Below are 22,051 nucleotides of genomic sequence, written 5' to 3' on the forward strand. Positions count from 1 at the left end.
TTAGAAAACTCCAGGTTCTAATTTTGAAGCCTTGTTCACCTACACCCTCTCACACACAAAAGTGTTATAAGCTGCTTATTTGATGTATAAAAAAAAAATGTAGAAAAAACAACATTTAAAGATAGCTGCTGTACTTTTCAAATTTGATTTGTTATTAGAAACTAGCACTGAGAAAAATCAGCACTTGGACTATCATAGAATGAGTAAAACTTTTCCTGTACAAAGTGGATTAACTGATTTGTGAAGTTAAAAAGTTGTACTCATTGTATTTACAAAGAATAAAAATATATTGAATTTAAATTACTTTCCACTGTTCTTTTAATGCCTATCCTGTTTCTGTATTAGTTTCTTCCACTGTACCCTACTTACTAGAAATATTCTACAGAAATATTCTCTACTAAAATGGATTAACTTGGATCCTGTGTAGTCTCCATCATCAGAGCTTTTAAAAAACAGGTTAGACAACCATTAAAGGAATAGCTTCAGTGATCCTGCCTTGGGGCAAAGTGACTTTGAGGTCCCGCATAGAACTGTCTTCTATAATTCAAATATACACCTGCTGCAAGGTTTCTTTCTCAAGGAGCTGACACAGAGCTTTTTCTAAGACACAATACTGAACAGATCAGAGGTCCAACCTAGTATAAATCTTCAGTTTCACATTACTACAGTTTTTAATATCAGTAAATTGTGCATCTAACAAAGGGTGATGAGTAGAAAAACACTGCTTCAATTAAAAAGATTGAGGTTTTATTAAGGTGTCCAATTGTGTCATCACAGTAAAGAAAGAGATAAGCAGCTCCCAATGCACAAGAACAAGTTGGCAATAGGAGAACGGAAATATATGGTTCATATGGCAATGAGTGACTGAAGAACCATGCACACTAGAATGAGTGGTGGAAATGCACAGTGAAGATCAACGGCTCACTGTTTTTTAGCATCAAGAACATAGATCACAAGTGAAACCCTAGCTCCATTAACTCCAAACACCAAAACCTCAAATGTTTCAAAGTTTTCACCCCATCTCTCTTCCATGTGTGCATTCTGCCCTTTCCAAGACAGCCAGACCAAAAGTACACAAGATCAGTAATCAGATGAGTTGGGTGACACAAAGCATGGACAAGACTTTGGACATCTATACAAACTAGCACGGAGCACTTGAGAATGCATTTACCACAGGGCATAACACATTCTTAGAAAGACACCAACAAATGCTTGATGAAGTGTTCTTACTGCACCTGCAATAACCTCCAACCATTTTCTGCTGTTGAACCCAGCACTGTGCAGAACCCACGACAGAACACTAATTTCAGTAAGATTCAAGATGCTATCTTGAAGCAGCACTAAACACAAACTGCATCCAGGCTGCAAGATACCTGCACTTTGCAGCATGTTGTGGTCCCAGTCCCCACACCACCCAGCCTAGAGGACACAACACAATACACTGGCTTCTTCCCAGTTGCAAAGCAGACAAGGCAATGGGTGCACACCTGTATCTCATCCTCTTACCTCCAGGACCTAGCCCAGTTGCAAAGCAAACTCAAGAGCAGAGAACACCACCCATATCCCTGTGGTTTTAGCACAGCTAATATCAGACCATGTCTTCCAGTGCTGCAGATGGCATAGACGCAGAACCAGTTATACTACACTAGAATGAGTCTCCAGTTAACCTTGAAGGACTGAAGCCCAGGTAAAATCCCAGAGTCCAGTGCAGATGTCCCATTGACCTCAGAGGTCAACACTCCAAAGCACTCACTTTGGAAAGCGGAATACTTTGACATCAAGCCCACAGCTTTTTCCTCTTCAGCTTTTTTTTTCCCCACTGCAGATGATAGATTGTATCATCATCTTCTAAGCATAAGACTGAGCATTTACTTTGACTTCTCACAGAAACTTCTCTCAGAAAAGAACATCTTACTATGTATCTAAACCTTTCATATACATTTAGCCTTTCTTTCGCTATTTGTAAGAGTAACTCAGCTTTTAAGTGTGATTCAACAAGCACACCAAATTTTAGAATTTATTTTAGGTTATTAAAAACTTATTGAAAAGATAGCTCTAGACTGCAAGTCAGCTGTGTCAGTTTTGGTTCCTGGTATCATTAATACAACTGCTGGGCAGATTCAATGCAGTCTGTGTTAAGTATGAGGGGGAAAGAGCAGTTATTTGAGCATCTAACTACCATTCACTAGTAATACATACAATCCAGTCACCCTTTCACTATTTTGTCAGTTCAATATTTTCCATCCAGACTTCCACAAATTAGGTTAATGGTCTTATTTAAAGCAAACTAACTCTGCCAGTAGGTTTGTAGGATGTTCTCAACAGTGATAAGAAATATAAGAAGGAAAAAGCAGTAAAGTCTAGGCTACGATGTCTTGTTACCAAACAGCACAAAACACTGAATCAGATTGCTACTAGAGTGTTCTTGAATCTGTTTTCAAGAACACCTGAATGGGTAGCTCCCATGACATATTTGGAAGCACTAAGGAAGCTTCTCCATCTATAGAAGCACCTATTAAGAAAGAAGAATTCAGTAATGTTGCTTGTGAACTGCAGTTCTGGCATCAACCACCTTAATTCCATCAGTGGTCACAGAAGAACAATGCTACAGGCTTCCCCTTTCTTCAGTGTTCAGGGAAGTGGCTGTGACCACATCTTACAGCAGGCTTGTACACCTTCATGTTCCCAGTTGTATTTGCAGAGCTACTCCAGTCTAGGACTAAAGTTACATTATAGGTTACATCAACATTCCTTTCTCAGTAGGATGCTATAATTTTCACTTGCTATTTGAAGCTAGGTTGGTGCTTCTCATGCCAAGTTGAAAGGTACTCTTTTCCCAAACTTACCGAAGCGACAGATCTGTTGGCTGCCTCCCATGAACAGGGTTCCAGCTTTGGCTCAGGAACAGCCTTTAATACCTCTATGTGTTCTTTAACACTCCAGCAGTGAGTGCCAGCATCAGAGGATATTTAGTGCTGGTTGTTAGTAACACCAGATTACATTGCAGAAAAGCATCACAGCAAGGCTGAAACACCAGCTCACTTTGTATAGTCAAGTCCCTGCTGCTGAGAAAGCATGAGGCACTCCACACTCAAGGTCAAGAGTGACAAAACATTTGAAGTGCATTTTCACTTTTATTTCAAAACTTTAGACAAGTTACTTTAGTATATAAATTTGGTTTTTTCCCTCTTACAGAATATAAAGATAATTCCCTCATTACTTCAGTATAAAGTGTTTTACACGCTTGAAGACAATTGCATAAGTGTTTCTCACAGAGGTTATCAGAAATAAAGCAGTCTTTCTACAGAAGTTCAGATAGATGACTACCTCAGAAACAGCATAGCAGTTTAGTCAAATACAAGTGAACACGTGACACTACAACTGTGCAAGTTCAAGTAAGGCCAAGTCAGTAAACATTGTTAAGTCATTGCAAATAAGAGTGGAAAGATTTGTGAGACATTGCAAGGGGTGGATGGTCTCATAGTATAATACTCTTAAATCAAGGGTTCAGAGGGATTTAGCTAGAAGACAAGTGAGTTCTTTAGTGCTATAAAGCATATGCAAAGACGAAGCAGTGTACTGATGTTAGTGGAGACTTCATGCCTGTTTATCCTCAGCATGCTAAGACAAACTACAACCTCTTAAAACCAAGCATAAGAACCACTAATGTTTGAGAAGATAGTTTCAGGACTCAAGTATGTCTTATTTTGGATGGTGTGTAGTTTTTGTCTATTACTTCATCTTGTAGGAACATGTGAAGACAGCGCTCGTTCTGTGCCAGTGGGTGGCCTGCAACCCTAGAGAGAAAAAGAAACAAGCATTAGTGCTAACAAATTGAGGCTACTTGTAGCTAGCCAGCAGAGCAAGGCTTCTTATCAGTAACCTATGGTTCTGCACTCAGGCATAGATCCTGCTTCCAGTTCACTGTTGGTGACTAGAATTTCCAGCAGCAAGATTTGTCATTCTCCCACAGATGAAGCAAGTCCATAAGAATCCTGAGCAACTGCTGATCATTTGGAACCATGTTATGTCATCATCTGTCACCTACAATTGAGGGGGACTATCAAAGAGCCCATCCTAGCATTAGGAAACCTAGAGTTAGGCAAGCTAAGTGGATTTTTACACGTTTTGATGCCTTTGACACAGAACACCCTTCTAAATGCAGTTTAACTCTTCAGTTCTTGGTCTAATTTAACAGCAGTGGTCCAGGCAGAGTTAAAGACTTACTCCACCAGAGGGTGTGAAGGTCTTCTCAAGCTTCTGATGCTGTTTAGATCAGTGACTTACCGTGGTCACTATTCCTAGCATGTACAAGCAGCACTGATGCACAGTCAGAGGGTATGGGCCATTCTGTCAACTGCAGATGTCTTTAGATATGAAACATAGGAGACACAGAACTTGTCTGCTCTAAAAGAGACCAGCACCTCTACAGCAGATTTAGTTTTGGTCCACATATAGACTGATCCACCATCCTTTTAAGAGCAAAGGAGTGAAATTGAATTAGAAAACACTCCCAGGCTTGGAAGAAAACCACAAGGTATTGCATTTAAACCCTTGAAACACCATGCAGCCTTCTATACAGGTAAAAATACAAGGGAATCAGAATCCATGGAAGTTTATCACTTATGGATATGAAAACCTAAAGCAGTATGGTTTGAACAGTTACATCTAGTCAATTAAGACAATCTCCTCCCTTCAAGAGAGAAAGCCTCTCATCTTCTCTAGGACAGCTTGTGTCACCTTTATGGTCTCCATCTCTGCCAGAACATAGCTACTCTAAATAGAAGTTATCTAGTTGAACATATGTTAAACACAGTCAACTCCAGTGGCTCAACATCAGTACTTCAAGCACTTCTGTGCATCTCCTCCAAACGTATGTTAGTGCTTATTTCACCACAGGACAGGTTCAGTTGTCATTACTCACTTATCACTGAGGGTGTCCTTTAATGAGGAAGCTGAGCTCTCCTACTCAGCATTGATAGATTATTTCAAGTGCAGTCATAAAACATAACAATCTTGCCAGGTTCTAGTAAATGGGCAGCAGTCTCAAGCATTAGTTCACAAGGAAGACAATCTGGAGTAACTAGTTCAAGTTTCTCAGTCCCATCAGACTGAAGTTGCTGGCAATGAACTTCAAGAGAAAGATATACAGGAGAAGATGATGAGGCAGCAACATATTTCTTCTCTCTTTCAGGAAGCCTTGCAAACTGGTGGCTCAATTGCAAGACCAGATCTAATCTCTCAGATTCAGCTCTTGGTTTCAAATGAATACCTCACTCTCCATTGGCTTTTACTCAGCTTTCTTCTCTAAGGTGACCCTTACACAGAGCAGCTGCTACTTCAAAAATTTTCATGTAACCGAAAGTCATGTTCAGGCAGGCAAGTGTGTTGCAACATAGCTACCCCTATGAATGTCATTGTAGGCAGTGGTGATGGTGGTGTCAGCAAGCGGGCTCAAGACAGCTGACTCAAGGAAGCTGCACTGCTGTGATTTAGTCCCCCCCCATGACAAAGCTTCTTAACATTTTGGATATCAAGAACTGGCAGTGGTGTATCAAGTTCTTTTTTTGATACAGTGATATCAGTTATCTGAGAGACTCTCCTCTAGTTCTAGGAGCAAAGACCAGCTTTGAGAATGAAGTAATGTCAATGTATTATGCAGATTAACTTCAGGACAAATTTAACCAGTACCCAGAGTACTTGGTAGAAGTCTCAAAGCTTCTACATGGTTCAAAACTTCAGTAATAGTTGTTTGATGAGTTGGTCATGCCATTAGAATAAATTGACAAAGTTGAATAGCCAGGAGTTCTGCCTGAAGAATCTTGTTCCAGTTGTACTCAAGTCTGCCATTACATCCATATCTACATTAATAGCCTGCTTTTATGTTTCAGAGGAGGAAAAATTGACCAAGAAGCTTTATACTTCCACAAGATCAATGTATTACCCTGCTGTAGGACTGAACAAGTGATACTAGTAAACTGGCCACTTCACTTCTCCCAGCTATCTTGAGTTTTTCTGCAGACTTCAGTTGACTATTTCACTATTTGCTGCTTCAGAACATAATCAGCCCTCTGTACTTGGCATACAAAATTTTCAGTAAGTGCACTTCTTCCACACTTTCGAGTCCCAAGCTACATGGATAGCTGTACTTCAGTCATGACTGCCTTGATTGTACAGCCTTAAAAATACCCAACACATTTCATCTTACAAGCACATTCACCTTCATGTCTAGAACTGCAAAACTAGATACCTTGGAAATTGTCTTTGAACAGAGGAAAGGCCATTCTGAAGCATTTTACCTGCTCAGAACCATTAGCAGTACCTATAAATTGAGCAAGCAACTATGTGAATGAAAACTTAAGTGTGACTGTATGAAATATCTTAAGTTACTTTAACAAGACAGAGTTATAGCGAACCAGTCACTTGCAACTCCAAGCCACATGCCTGACCTGACTAACAATAACTGAGGAGCAGATGAAATTCTGGCTTAACTCACAACCTTTGTTTCTGTTAAACAGCATTGCTATTGAACAAGATTAAAACACTAGTAGAACTGACAAGCTTGAACTTTTAAAGGAAAGAGTCCCAAATTCAGCTGGTCTGAACAGTGTTGGCTCTAGAGACCAGAAGAGGTGGTTAACTGACAGTATTCCTTCTTACTCACTGTTTGTATCCACATTGTTAAAGAAATGAAAGTAGCTCAGGTCATTCTACAGAGAGCAGTCAGCAGCGTTAAATGGTAGAATAGGAATAATGGACTTGGTTACCATAATTTCTGCCCACCTTTTGAAAGGCAGTGACAAAAACCAAAGTATCTATTTCAAACTATATATGTGCATACCTCAGGTAGTTTTTACATTTCAGAAAGATTCTCCTGATGATTAGAGAAAATGTGCATTATTACACAAACTGATAATGCTTCACATCTGCAATCAATCTAAACTGCTGTAAGCCCATTGTAAGCTCCATTTTTTACCCAATGGAGGATACCTTTTCAGAAATGAAAAAATAGAACTATTTTGGATGCTATAATTTTAGTAGTAATTTGCATAAATTAACAACATTAACATTCATTTCAGCTGTTCAGGTAAGCATTAAGATAGCCAAACTAAACACTGCATGAGCAATGTTAGTATGTCCTACTGAAAGATTATATGAAAGTTATCATTCTGAACATAGTGCAGCTACCAAAATTAGAGGATGAGCAGTTTTAATTCATTTTTCCAGAACCAAGTTCCAGGTTTGTCTCCAGATAACTAACACTTACTTGTTTATGAATTGTTCGAGAGCCTGCTTCCTTTCCTCTATAAAGGAATCATCGAATATGCCATCATCTCCTCGGAAGGGGAGCTGACGGAGAAGAGCTTTTCCTGGTAGAGGTGGCACCACAACCTGAAAGATTTAGAAAATCATCCTTAGGTGCAGCCTGTAAGCAAGATTATACATCTCCTCTGCCACCTCTTCCTCTTAGAGGACCCAACTCAATAATCACATCCCTAGTGAAGTGATAAAACACAACCAGAGAAGAACAGTATCTGCCATAGAGATAAGTTGAATTCAAGTAGTTTAACTTTGAATTAACTCAAAACCATTAAACAGCCTATATCATTGTACAGCTGAGGTTTGCTGAAAGACAGTGTTTTAGTTCTGGACATTTGACCCACCTTGCTTTCTCTTTCTAGTTCATTCCTTAGCCATTCAAAGTCACTGTATCTTCTTCTGACCGTAGATTCTTTCAATTTGAAGATAGGTAGATTTGTCTGAAAACAATAATATAATCTATGGATTAGACAAACTAGAAGTTTTGATATGCAGAAGCAAGAAACAAACTGTTAAGTTACAAATTAGTTCCACTTCAGCAACAACAACAGTATTGAGAAACACTGAAGACACAGAAATAAAGATAAAGCTCTGTGAGCTACATAAGCTGTGCCTCAAACTGCTTAACTGTGGGTCTCATTTACACAGCATCCTAATCACTAGTATTTTGCCACTGTATCACTTAGGAGAATAGGAGATTTGCTAGTCACTTGAGGAGGTGTTCCTAAGGTTGCAGAAGCATCTGCTATTCTCACTGTCTCGGGATCTGGACTTCCAATACCAATATTCATACAAGATCGGGGTGGGGAGAAGAAAGAGTCTGAATCAACGCAGGCTGCTCTTGTTGCATTCAAGGGAGTGTTTCAGGTACCAGCACAGGACATTGACCAAGCTTCCTGTACTGTTCTGCCACCTGATACAACATCTTTAAAAGCAAAACCAATAAGTCTTACAGTGAATCCATTCAGAACAGATGAAGCTGAAGATTTACTAGTACAAGCTGCCAAGTTTACACAGCTCCAAAGAAGCCCACAAGGCTGAGATGCAACACAATATCCAGTGCTGATAAGATCAGACTGTTTTGCTACGAAGTTAAATCAAGTGGAGCTTGATGAGGCAGAATTTTCCTAACCAAGGCTAAGAGTCAGCACCCAACTATAACACCCACCAAATGGGAGCCAAGCTATGATGCTGCACAAGAGCATACCTGAGCATTTTGATAGGTGTCCTTACGTTAACTTGTGTAAGAGCCTGTATTACATGTATTCATTCTTGGGATGCCAGGTTATCCCATTGTTCTAATCCAACTTGCATGTTACTTTAAGAGTAGGCACGAAGAAAGCACTCATAATGACATCACCACAATCTGAAGCTTAAATGTAATTGAGATGGCAAACTGGCTAGAGTGTAAAAAAAATTAAAAAACAGGTAGGAGTTACAGCCTACTAAGGAAAGACCAAGAGTCTGTAATTGCCATCCATAATCAGCACTAACAGAATAAAGCTTCTTGTTCTCAGGTGGAATATTCACTGCCTTATACACCTTGAAAGAAGACTTTAGGAGTACTCTAGGATGCTGATGTTCACATGGGACTAAAGTTATTCCCAGTTTTCCTGTTGGCAAAAGCATAGTAGTCATTCTCAGCTAGTGCCTTCTGGTTATTGTTGGTTTACTTTTAAGTTGTAAGCCACATCACTCAGCTTCTAGTCCCAGTTTGAGTGGATATCCCTGTACAGTGCCATTTATAGGCTACTATGCTTGAGCTATCATCGAGTGACACTTTTGGCTGCTCAAAACAGATTTAATTGCAAAGATACTGTCCTGCACTAGGTAGGCCTATGACTACAGGCCATTGTATTACTGCCAGCCATAAGGAGCTTTTGGCTGTCACAGTTCAAAAGTACTTGACAAGTTAGTTGGGTACTTCCACATTACACTATTTAGTCCAGAATCTACAGAGAAAGTACAGAACAGTGTTTTGTTATGAAATCTCTTATTGCTAAGTGTTTAAAAGTATTCAAGCTCTCCTTCCCAGGTAAAATGTTGTTGATTGTACTAGTGACTAATAATAAAATCACACTTAAGACTTATGTCAGAAGTCAGGCTTCATAAATAAACACTCATCTTGAGGATAAGAATACTCAAGAGTAAATAAAGCTAGGTCCCCCAGAGTGCATGAAGGAGATTCCCAGAAGTGAAGTACTGGATTATTTTTCTCCAGTTTCAGCTATTGGCTTTTTAGCCAAATTCAGCCTTCCACATTACAACATCAACTCTTTGTCAGTGTCTTGGATAGAAAGTCTTTTCCAATATTTAACATATAGGCTCTCACCTGCAGAAAGTATTCCATTCTCGTCTCAAGTTACTTACAAGAGGGATTAGAACTGAATAAAAGCAGCTAAAAACAATCAGTTGCCAGGTCTCCAGGAACTCTTTTCATGCTTCTGGGCATGAAGTCCACAAAGTTAATCTCCAAACAACATATTGGGCTTACAGGTACAATGTCGGGGTACAAGTGCCAGCTGAGCTTATTTTACCTTCTGCATCCCCTTTTGAACTTTTGACATGCTAGCCCAGCTAGCAAGTTGGAGAAAAGGACAGCTAGAGTACTTGTTTTCCCATTGAGTTGAAAAATCTCCAATTTTGATCATAAGCACTGGAAATCTTCCAACTTAAATGTATGCTAGAAGGCTGCCATTAAATTAAGTGTCTTTCAAGTCACATTTTGACAACTACATGCTAAAGCAAAGTGTGTGTTCCCTGTCCTTTGGTCTGGATATGAATTAGAGCTCCCTATCAGAGATCAACTTCTAAATCTCATGTTTCTCAAAATCCAGAAACTACAGCAATTCTCATTTCTCCCGAAACTAGTACTGATAGAGCACCATTATTCATGTGTGATGCTGTTAGAAGGGATCTATATTTCTTTAGAGAAAGAAATTTGAGAGTCCTGTTTTGTACTATTAAACCCTTTTACATCCTAGGTCCCTATTTTTAACTCGGGATATATTCACACCTGAAGTTACTGTATGTGCCTTTCTAATTCATAACCCTGCTTCTCATTAATAACCCTGTTTTAGCAGACCCCCTTCTTCCTTCAGTGAAAGGGTTTCTACATGTCTTACAGCCTCCACCTACCATGGACAGATGGTTTTCATTAAGCAAGCCAGACAGCTGCTGAAGCATGGACTATCACTGAGTAAGAATTCAGTAGAAAGAGACAACTCTAAGGTGTCAGCAGAAACTTTGGATTTCAATTGAAGTGTCACTTCAAGACCATACAGCATTTCAAATTTATTCTCAGTTTCACAGTATGTTGGGAATTCTTTGTTTAGTCACTGAGGTGCCAGTAACTATTCTGAATACCATTAGTGCTTTGTTTGCCTGCTGAAACAGAGATGAGACTAAGGCACAAAACCTAAAGTCAGGCTAGTTTTATTTTTACAAACATTTCTCCCCATGTGCATCCAGCACTAGTGTCAGTTTTCTAGCCTGCTGATCTGCCAAGTCTACTATCATGAAACTCATGACCCAGTTTGGCACAGGCCCTGGAGCACAGCTCATTCCTCTGATAAATTCTACATAATTACTGCAGTAATTGTTTCTTCTACAGTGTAATAATTAGGCTCATTTTTATCAAAAGCGTTTTCAACAACTTCCTAGTCTGAAATCCTGCCTCCTAGCAGTTTGACTGCAAGTGCTGAACCTGAAAAGGTTATGCATTACCTAACATATTAGACAACCAAATCACTTGTCAGAATTGTAGATAAAGCATTATTCCAGAAGGACCAATAAACAAGCTCTCCAGAAATCCCACATAGCCCAAAAATCTTAAGCACAGAAAGATCACAGAGTCATAGAACAGTTTGGGTTGGAAGGGACCTTCCAAGGTCACCCAGTCCAACCCCCTGCAATGAACACAGACATCTTCAACTAGATCAGGTTGCTCAGAGCTCCATCCAGCCTGGCCTGGAATGTCTCCAGGGACAGGGCATCTACCACCTCTCTGGGTAACCTGTGCCAGTGTTTCACCACCCTCATTGTAAAAAATTACATCCTCATGTCTAGCCTGATTCTCCCCTCCTTTAGTTTAAAGCCTTTACCCCTTGTCCTGTCATAACATGCCCTGCTAAAAAGTATGTTCCCAGCTTTCTTATAGGCCCCTTTTAAGAACTGAATGGCCACAATGTCTCCTTGGAGCCTTCTCCAGGCTGAACAACCCCAACTCTCTCAGCCTGTCCTCATAGCAGAGGTGTTCCAGCCCTCTGATAATTTTTGTGGCCTCCTCTGGCCCCCCTCCAACAAGTCCATGTCTTCTGTGTACTGCAGGCTCAAGAGCTGGACATAGGACTCCAGGTGGGATCTCAGAGCAGAATAGAGGGGCAGAATCACTTCCCTCAACCTGCTGGCCACACTTTTGATGCAGCCCAGGATATGACTGGCCTTCTGAGCTGCTAAGACAACACAGATTCTCTCTAGCATCATTTCTTTATCAGACTATAAGCATACACCCATTAGGCTTCCTCTGACTGTTAAACTAACAGTGTGCATTCTGCTGAGTGAGTTAATGGCCAAGCCAGCATGCTGGAATAAACACTATCAGAACTGGTCCCAACGTACATAACTAAACAGCAGATGAGAAACCCAGGCCCTTAAGTCACTCGTGCAATCTTCTACTCAGATGCCAGATGAGTTTCTACAGTAATTTGGCTAGTGTTCAAACTGGTAATGGAAAGCAGTGGTTGCCTGCTAATCGACTTCAGAGCAAAACCTGTATTCACAGAAGACATATTTCTTTAGCTATATTTGTGTTATTATTAATACAACATATTCAAGCTGCAAGTCCATCTCCAAGCTCAAGAGGTTCCCAGTTCACCTCAGAAGCAAATTACAGTCCTAAGACAGTAGCTTAGGTAACCAGATAGTCTTCTAGCTGTTACTACAGTCAATCCCCGAGCTATGTCCAGTTAAAAGTCTGAAAATTGTTTATGTATACAGGTGAGAAGACTTTCACAGGCAGAATGCAAGTAGTTTGAGTACTAGTCAATGCTCCCCATTCAGCTTCAGATACACAGCTCTCCAGTGCAGGCATTCCAGTACACAAGTTACCTTTGATGCAGGAGGAACACTAGAGTATTTCAAATACATTAGTTTAGAATTTTAAGTAATTTTAAGTGTTATCTAAACTAGATTAATTTACCCAGTGAGTGGAAAAAGCCTTGAAAATAGCCAGACTTGCTCCTATGAATTTGTTTCCAGGCACAAATTCGATGCAAACAGCATTTGGGTTCCTTCAAAGAGCATGCTGACACTCCATTAGATTGATTCTGAAGGTCAGTGCAGCCCAGTCCACCCTTGCAACTGCAGAAACTCCACAGCTGTAGTTGTCCAGGATAGTCTGAGGTAAATTTGATTCATTTCCTCATCTGCCAGTGTAACACTCATCAGCAGCATTTCGTTGCCCATGTCTCCCACTCCTAACAGACTGAGAATCAAGCTGTGCTGTTGCCATAGCACCTACTTTGATGTTGGCTTTTCAAGTAGGTTATGGTAGCCTTGATACAACTCTATTCCCATTAAAATACAGTGAAAGAAAGCACTCAGCTCACTTTTGATAGAAGTTTGTGGCCTTGACTCTCAGAAGCTAAATTCAAGCTTCTTACTATCTCTTCATACAAGCAGTAATCTTTGTCAAGAGACTACTTTTACACAACTGCATGGTATAACTGCCACATGTTCTGGTTTGCCATACCGTAATGTTACCATTCTTTCCTCATTGAGAATGACCGAAGAGGCACCACATTAGCATCATTAGCTGACATCTACCAGTTATGGTCAAATGGGGCTGACAAGACTGCAGTGAATTGCTGCAATTGATAGCTTTTATCAGGAACAAAAGTTTAATGTGCTTTGCAAGCTAGAGATAGCCCAGTATCCCTACACTTCACAAACATGCAAGCAGCAACATACAAGTAACTTGTATAGAAGTATACTAAGTATCAAGAAATTCTCTTCATATTTCCAGTTTTATTGGAACAGTAACATTCACATTATTAAGTGGTCACCTAACAGCTCCAGAAAGGCTGACAGTTCCTCTTCATTTCTTTGTAGCATATCTTAGTGCTCAGGGGTGCTGCAGTTTAGGCTCACAGAAACAGTCTCTGAAGCTTTATTTCCAGGCATAGAGGCACCTTTAAAACACTTAGGATATAGCTTCATTTTCTTCTGGATTTTAGAGTAAAGCTGCTATACACTAGCTAATAGTTATACTTTCAAGATCAGCTTTGTGGCCAACACAAACTATATTTTTTATATATATATAAATTAATATACTGTCATGTGCCCCAGAAGATACTCCCATGACAGAAATTTTGAGATGGATTCTTAAGAAATAGCCACAGAAGGAATATGTTCATGAACATGAACATATTTTCAGTTGGTAAATACTTGGTTTTATACCTTGAGCAGAAGGTTATGGTTTCTCCAACCTTCTCACATCAAAAAAGTTACAGCGGCAACAGCAACTTCAGGCCCTTCATAGGGCACTCAGATTATGTTCTTGCTAAACCAGCCTCCAGCGATGCAACTGGCACTGCATTACCAAGTGAAAAAAACTTTAAAAATACTTCCCCTACAGTTAGAAGCTCACAAAAATCTACACTGCATTATTTATTTCCCCAGATGAAAAACAGTAGAGACCTGACTGCTCTGAAGCTTAAGTTGACACTTTTTTGGCAGGCCATCTAAAAATAAAGATGTATCAAAATACTCTGGCATCACATGCCTACCTGGATCACGGCCATCTGCCCTACAAAGATTAGTCATTGTTCCATTTGATTTGGTCTGTTCAGCACTGTACTGGAGTGCACTCCAGGCCCACATTGTATGCACAGGAATAAAAAGACTCCAAGTCACCAGTTAAACTAATATACTAACAAGAAGCACTATTCAGAGACTTGGTTATTTTATTAACAAAGTAACAGACATCAACACTGAACTAGATCAGCACCTTTGGACTAGGCTTTTGAACCTAGTTTAATCAAAAACCTCTACAAAAGAATCAGCTGCTGAGCAAATACATGCAATAGACTTGTAAATCCACTCTCCTTGCTTTGGAAGTTTCTTTTCAGCCAAGCTATTCCACTTCTGTCTCCCAAGTCAGTGTCCTAGGAAGTTCTTAGCCTTCCAGCTATCCTTTTCTGAATTATTACTCAATGGAACAGTTAATATTTGTCAAGGTGTAGTACCTGTGCTGTAGAACATAAAAACAGTCACCAGAATCAGTGCATTTTTACTCTTTGAAGAGGAGTCTAAAAGTATCTAACTGGTAGCAGTGTCTAGAATAGGGTATTAAAAGAGTAATTAGAGTTAGAGCAGATTTGCAGCATGACGCAAGATTTGCAGTAGTAGAAAAAATAGAGAATTAGTGCTGATTATGCATACCTAAGCACATCCACACTGAGTCAGTGTTTAGTCATAACTCAACACTGTGAAACTGAACAATGCCCAAGTCAACTAGGTGTACCAGCAGATTTGATTCTTCTCATGGCGGGAGAAGAATCTGCAACTTCAAACCCTGCCAAACACATGAAGGACAGGAAATTGGGTACCTTTCAAGGACAGAACCTTTCAAAGACACATTCACCAGATCAAGAGTGCCACCTTGCAAAACCATGGCGTAAGACAAGTGCTTTCTGAGCAAGTCATACTTTCGGTTCATTTACCATCTTACTCTGACTTGATTTGATTCCAGAAGTCAGACTCAAATCAGTCAGTTACTCAAGTCAGACTACTACAAATATGCTGAAATGCAAATATTGTATCCAAGCTAGGTCTTAAAAAAAAAAGCTTAAGATGAGAACAAACTTCCAGAAGCAGCTCAAGTTTAGCAGTACTTCGCTATACTTCTCCAATCCTTTGAGACCAATACTATTTTTAATACTGCAGGCACTTCACAGCCTATGTGTTCACTTCCTTCCTCACACAGGGCCAATGTAGTCAAGTACCTCTGTAGGTCTACAGGAGTCTGCCTACAGAAGATACTGGAAAGGTGACTGCTGCCTTCAAGAGCATCCATGTCACTCAAGTGATGCATTTCACAACACCTGTAAGCACAGCAGCAAGGTGTTACCTTTCTACATCTCAAGACAAGTCACTGAGCTGTGGAAACTTGAGAAGCTAAGGTGTGCCTTAGTGCTGAGTTTAATCATATTGATTAGAGCCAACAGGCCATTCAACATTAAAGAACATAATTAAGACAAAGACCTTCTGTTTAACTTTGGTTTGACTAAAAAAAAACCAACTTAATTACTTGGACTAGTAGCTCATGTAATGGGTATTTTATTCTAGTTCTGCTCATTTGAATATTAATGACTTCTCTGCAAGTTCTTACTAACCACAAACAGATAATTTAACCTTTTAGTGTAGGTGACAAACCAAACTAAAATGAGCAGCACAGAAGTCACTTCTACAGAAACAATAACAGATTAAACAACATTAACAAAGCGACATTTTCCCAAATGTAGCAAGTTCCTGGATATCCGTATGCTTTGTTGACAGTATCCTAACCCATGCACTCATCTATGGCACTGCTTCTACAGTGGGTGTACAGCTTTGAAGTATGTCACCAGTCACTGGGATCAGAGTTAGCTTGTAAAACTTAAGTCTTGTCTCCTTAAAGGATTTAGCAACTGAAGGTGTTGCACAGAACCTGATTGAGCAAAAATGCTCCTGTTGACCCACTTACCAGGAAAACGGTTTGTCTCAACTACAACAGAAGTCAAATGAAACCCGGAACTGGATTGAGGACTGCAGACATGCTGTATGATGATAATATGACAACTGTCATTTTGTTTTACACTTGCTCCCTGGAATTCAAAGAAAGGAGTGGCTTACAGTTCATAAATAGCGACAGGTATTCACACACCTTGGTTGAAGAGTGTTGACATGCACAAGCCCACCCTGAAAAGGTGTAACAAGTAGAAGGGAATCACCAAAACACTGGTGGTGGTTCCTGAGTAGAACAGCTAGCAAAGGCTCATGAGAAACAGCATATGGCGTGCAAGGGTATTTACAAGGAGAACTTAACTGTTGGTTCACACTCTTCCTCAAGAAGTGAGGGCAGTGAAATACTGAGTTGATTTACTTTAGGAGGCAGTCTAGCTGACTATGTCAGTTTCAACCACTGTGCAGCTACCATATTGTAATCACCTAGACAACTTTAGATGAGATGACTACTTCATAGAGTTTTATTTCACTAGAAAAAGCACTTGGAGCTTTATACCCTACTGCATTGTTCTCTTTTTTAGCTCACCCTAAGCCTTCATACAAAAGATACCTTAAAATGGTACAAACTCACTACCTAATACTGCTGATGGAAAGCAAATTCTCAAGTACCCTGTCAAGAACACAATCCACTCAAATTTGCTATTTTAGTACTGCAGGATGGCTTTTTCTGTCATTTACCATTACTCAAGAAGATGTTTGCCTTTCATTGCCAAGCTGCAACGCAGTGGCATACCACCACAGTGTGTGCCTTATACTGGTTGCTATAGTGGAAAGCTTTGTCATCACCTTGTCCATTTTGCAGAGAATAGAATGTTATTTAATGCATTGGTTCAAGAAGTCAATACTTTGGCCAGCTGACCACCTGTGAAGTAAGCTGCCCACTGGACATGCTGTATAGGTTCTACCTGCAACACTTACAGAGCTTAACTGCTTGTGAAAGCACCATGGATTTACTGCAACGCACAGCCATCCTATGAAAAGCTTTCTCAAGTACTAAAATACAACTGACTTGCTTATCCAGTAGTATACTGCTGACCGGCCTACGCAAAGCTCTTGAGTTTTCCCTCAGGCTTCCCAACTTCCACTAGAATACAATGAAAATAGCAATACAAGAACTAAAGCATGAAGTTGTTTCACTTGTTGCTTTCCAAGCAACAGATACGCTTCAGCTGCAATACCAATAGGAAGCTTGCCAGTAAAAGCTTTTGGGGAACTTTTCAGTATTTCACATAAGTACTTTTTGCTGGTATATTAAATATCAGATATCAGTTCAGCAGTCTCCTAGCAAGCTCAGTCTTCCCCAGAAAAATTAAGCTTTGAGATTCAGACAAAGCAATAAAGATAGAATTACCCTTCGACCAAGTTTGTAAACACCAGGACAATGGTAAAATTGCTTCAATGCAAGCCTGGATCTCAGTGTCCTCTCTGACAATGTTGCTGGCTTTGCATTATCTCCAGCCATAACATGAGGTTTCCAATAGCTTTTACCAGAATTTGGCAGCAGTTACACCAGGCATTTCTGTACCACTTCTCATTTTAATGTTGGTGTTAGTTGAAGTCATAGCTTTCCAGATATGATACAGCTAACTCCATCTTCTCAGGTTTGTTCTGTTACCACTGCTAGTACTGCTGGGGGAAACGGCAGACGTCTGCTGCTACTGTGACTGCAATCCGTTGTCAAATCACAGAGGCTAGCTGGTGGCTATGGTATGCCACACTCCAAAATGCAGCTTATAGCACAAGACCTACCTTTTAGAAATAAAACACTACAGCAATTCAAGTTCAAACTCTTCTCCCATGCTGAAGCTCACATATTTGCAATATGGTCTGTGTTCTGCTGAGAAGCAGTTAATTGATACAAGTTTAGACAGTGAACATAACTCTGCATGACTTGTATTACCTGCTCTGTAGCCTTCCAGAATAGAGAGGCATAAAACTCAGTTTTACAGTTCATGACAGCATACAGAATGTATATAGCGTGGAAGCACTGTGTACAGCAGTGCACAATTGAAAAGGGAATGATGCCTTATAAGAGATAGTCCTGTACACAGGCACACAGAGATGCCAAGTAAGGATGGTGGAGGAAGCAATGTTTACACAGTAGTCAGACTGGGAGGAAGAACAGAGGAAGGTCACAGTGCTATCACAGTGTATATTTGTTCAAGTCACTTCTAGGTTTTCATTACACCAGGGATCCAGAATTTTCTATCCCAAAACAGCACATAGGCCAAGAGTAACCTGTCTCAAAACCTGGTTTTCTGCTTTTCTTTCTGCTGAAGAACTTCAGTTAAGGATTTTTTAAAAATAATTATTTTTTTAATTCCAGCAAATCTAGTGTAATCCCCAAGCCATAAGATAGCTAAGTTCCTTTTGTATCATCTTCCCTGGATGCAGCAGTTCCAAATGCTTGGTCTCATGGAAAGAAAAGTCATCAAGAACTTAAGGCACAAATACCTCCTAGCAAGGTAGAGTTACATATTTCTGCTAAGTGGACAGCTAGGGCCCTGATAAGGGCAGTGTAATGCAAGACAAGTTGGCAAGTTCTAGTTTGTCCTCACACAGAAGGCCAAACACAGGCTACAGTTGTTTAGGTTTATTCTTCCTGCCCTGTGGACACATCCTGAAACATGAAAAGAGCTACTGGACATAACTTAGGAGCATCAGAGGTAAAGAAGTATCCTCCCTAGTAGCTTTAGATCTCAGTTGCCTTTGCTTTTTAAAGTTACACTAAACTGAGAACTTAGATCTTTAATACAAGACAATCCACACAGGCTTTTAGTCTTGTCTGAAGAACTCTAGCACCCAAGGCAGCAGCCCACAGGTGAAGCCTTTCCTGCCATGAAGGCATGTAGACTCCATGGTGCCCAGGGAAAGAAGAACTCTTATTACAGAGAATGTGTGCATCAGTGAGGCTCCTTCCTCCTCTATTACTGCCTGTAATAACTGACCAGGTTCAATCAGCTGTAGCAAAGTAAAACCATACAAGGTAGTGGACTCAACCACAACCTACAAAAAAAAGACAAAACTGTAAGAGGTCACATTTTGCAACCCAACTAATCCTTGGCAGTATATACTAAAAGGGTGCCCTGTCTCAAATCCCTACCAGCCACAAGCAAGGGCCATGCCATGGATATTGCATTTTTCTGTCCACTCCTCCAGGCCCTGTTTATGTAACTAGAAAGACCAGGGAACATAGTTATGACTTTACATGGCTTTTCTCAGACCCAAGACTACAAGCCTTTCAGGCAAGTCAGTGAACACAGCCCTTCCAGCTAGGAAGGAATCTTGTGGTACTGAGAAAAAGTATTTGATAGCACTTAGTGGGAAACAGCCTATTTATTAGGCACTCAATTTATGTTTCAGGTACAAATGAAATAGGATCCCTCCCCCACATACACTCAACTTACCACTTCAGCTAGCTTTGATCTAGCACTTGTGCCCACTAGACTTATTTACGCATTCTCTACAGGTTTTTGAGGCTGCTGGAATCCCAAACTTGACCTCCTTCTCAGGGCAGATCCACCCATCTTACTACACTTCAGAGAGCTGAGAGCTCACCCTCTTCTCCTCACTTAGAGGCAAATAAGCAGTTGCTCACAGTGCAGCAATATTTCAGGCTAATGGCAGTTGTACATAGCAGTGCCAAATGGGCATTTGTCATTTGGTTATCTCAACCGAGATACATTGTCTTAGCTACCAAGAGACCATCTGAGTTCTCAGCTCCAGTCACTTGCAGAAGCTGGGCCTGCTCTCAGTCCACTGCTGCTCCGCCATCGTCCCCCACAGCGGTACACACTGCACTCGGTGTCAAACAGGCTCTAAAGGACACGACGGCCCGTCCCCGCCACCCCGGCGGCAGGGACACCCCTCCGGTTACATAATTGGCAGCCAGGGCCCGCGGCAGAGCCCAACACCGACACACGGGCTCCGCATTCGCCTTCTCTCGCCTTACACTTGCTCCCGAGGCTCAGGGCCCCGCCGCGGGAGGGGCGGGCACGTACCCCGCGGAGCCGCCCGCCAGGCTCCCCCGGCCACCAGCCTGGGCCAGGGCGGCGGCGATGGGACCAGCCCCTCGGCGAACAGGAGCGGGGCCGGCTCCAACGTCCCCGCCGCCGGACCGAGCCGGGCTAGGCCAGGCCGGGCCCTCACCTTGACGCGGATCTCGTAGGTGGTGAAGCGGCCGCGGCCCACCCCCACCGTCTGCGGGTTGCCCACGTCGATCTCCAGGAAGTTGCTGGGCGGCCCGTAGGCGTCGTTCAGATTCTGTGGCTTGCTGATCAACCGCCGGGTGTCCGCGATCGTCTCGGCCATGGCGGAGCGGACGCCTTCTCCCCCGGAACGCGGCAGAACGCGAGTGAGCGAGCACCGAGCGCCGCCGCCCCGCGCCGCCCGCCCTCTTATCGCCCCGCGGCCAGCTGACCGCCCGGCAACGCGCACCCACGCCGCCGCCGCCAGCGGATGCGCGCCCCCCGCCCGCGCGCACGGAACCCTGGGAACTGTAGTTCTCACATGCCGCCCGCTCGCTACGGCCGGCGTGGCTGCCCACCTTCTGAACTACAGATCCCGGCGTGCGCGGGAGGCTTGTGGTGTCGGCTGTGGGAGCATGAGCGTTGGGCCCGCCCGCCAGGCGGGCAGCGCCAGGGGTCGGGTGCAGGTTGTGGGGCTCGGCCCGGTTCCAGCCGGACGAATGGGCGCTCTGCTGGAGGGAGTGGTCCGGGTTGTCCTGCAGATGCTTCCCAACTAGCGGCCCTTCTCTCGTCCAGGGAAGGAGCTCCTCTGCGCGGCGGGGGGCACGGCCTGAGGCGGTGCGGACGGCTCCGGCGGGGCGCCTTGCCTGCGCCCGGCCCTCGGCCTCTGTTGATGCGGTAGCACGGATCGGGAGCGTAGACGGACAACGGCGAGGGGATTCAGTCAGCGCAGCAGCGATCTAAGCCATTATTTTTTAAAACCAAAGAAGATTTTAACAACACAATGATAATGGCAGTGCATTAGTCCTGGCTGCAACTATTCACCTGTGGTCCTTAAAAGCTGTAGAAAGGAAGGGTCGCTGTTCATTACAGGTGGGGTACCGCAGGAAGGTTAGGTTGGTATATTAGTCAGAAATTTAATCTATGTCTTGGTGTAAGTGAATAAGAAATTATTTTTGCAATGGCATTGTCGATGGACATGAACAAAACTGTATGTACCATGATCAGGGAAAAGGGCAATGCCGTATTCAAGATACAAAAGAGAAAGTGAGAGCCAGGGTGAAAGGACTGGATAGGAAATGCTGTATATGCAGAGTGTTCAGCAAAAGGAATCAGCCAGGTACAAATGCAGGCTGGAGGAGGTGCTTGCCAAAAGCTCTGTGTTGAAAACAAAGTCTAGATTATTGAGCCAAGCTGCAAGCAAGGTGGCAATGTTGTTGTCTGTAGTAGCATTAAAGCTTACCAAAAGTCCTGAATTTTCATAAATGATATGCATTTGATGGCAGTTTAACCGTCTCAGATTTTATATTCTCATATCTTACAAAGATTAAGAGTTTGTTCACATTCATAAAGGCCAGGAAAGGAAAATTGTGTTCACAGGTGTGGGGTTTTTTGTTTTGTTTTGTTTTGTTTTTGTTGTTTTTTTTGGTTTTTTTTAAGTATTATAGTAACTTGAAGAGAGAAAGAAAAAAGAGTGAGAGAAAGGGAGAAGGGAAGCTGATGGAATTGTTCCCTTCCAAGATTTAAGGTCTTTGATTCCTCAGTACCTGATTGAAGTAGATGGTGTGTTAAAATAAAAGAAACACTGCCAAAAGAAGTGGAATGTTTACCTTCCTGATGCACCTAGGACATCAGTGAATAGAAATTATATTAATCCACTGCTACTATTTCTATATGACTCTACCATCAAAAGTCTTCCAGATTTTTTAAATATCTGTTAACAGTACCCTTCCAGTGGTTAAATGCATATATAATTT

General features: G+C 41.8%; 1 protein-coding gene across 1 annotated transcript; it reads right to left on the reverse strand.

Moving 5' to 3' along the window:
• Positions 1–3,080: 3,080 nt before the first annotated feature.
• SNX3 (sorting nexin 3) lies at positions 3,081–20,571 on the reverse strand. The gene is made up of 4 exons (XM_080341154.1): positions 20,257–20,571; positions 7,665–7,760; positions 7,268–7,392; positions 3,081–3,797 (listed from the first exon to the last, which is right to left on the reverse strand). The coding sequence occupies exons 1-4, from the start codon at positions 20,416–20,418 to the stop codon at positions 3,692–3,694; spliced, it is 489 nt and encodes a 162-aa protein (XP_080197280.1). The 5' UTR covers positions 20,419–20,571; the 3' UTR covers positions 3,081–3,691.
• Positions 20,572–22,051: the final 1,480 nt, after the last annotated feature.

Source organism: Nesoenas mayeri (assembly GCF_963082525.1).
Source record: "Nesoenas mayeri genome assembly, chromosome: 3".
In the NCBI taxonomy this organism is placed as follows: domain Eukaryota; kingdom Metazoa; phylum Chordata; class Aves; order Columbiformes; family Columbidae; genus Nesoenas; species Nesoenas mayeri.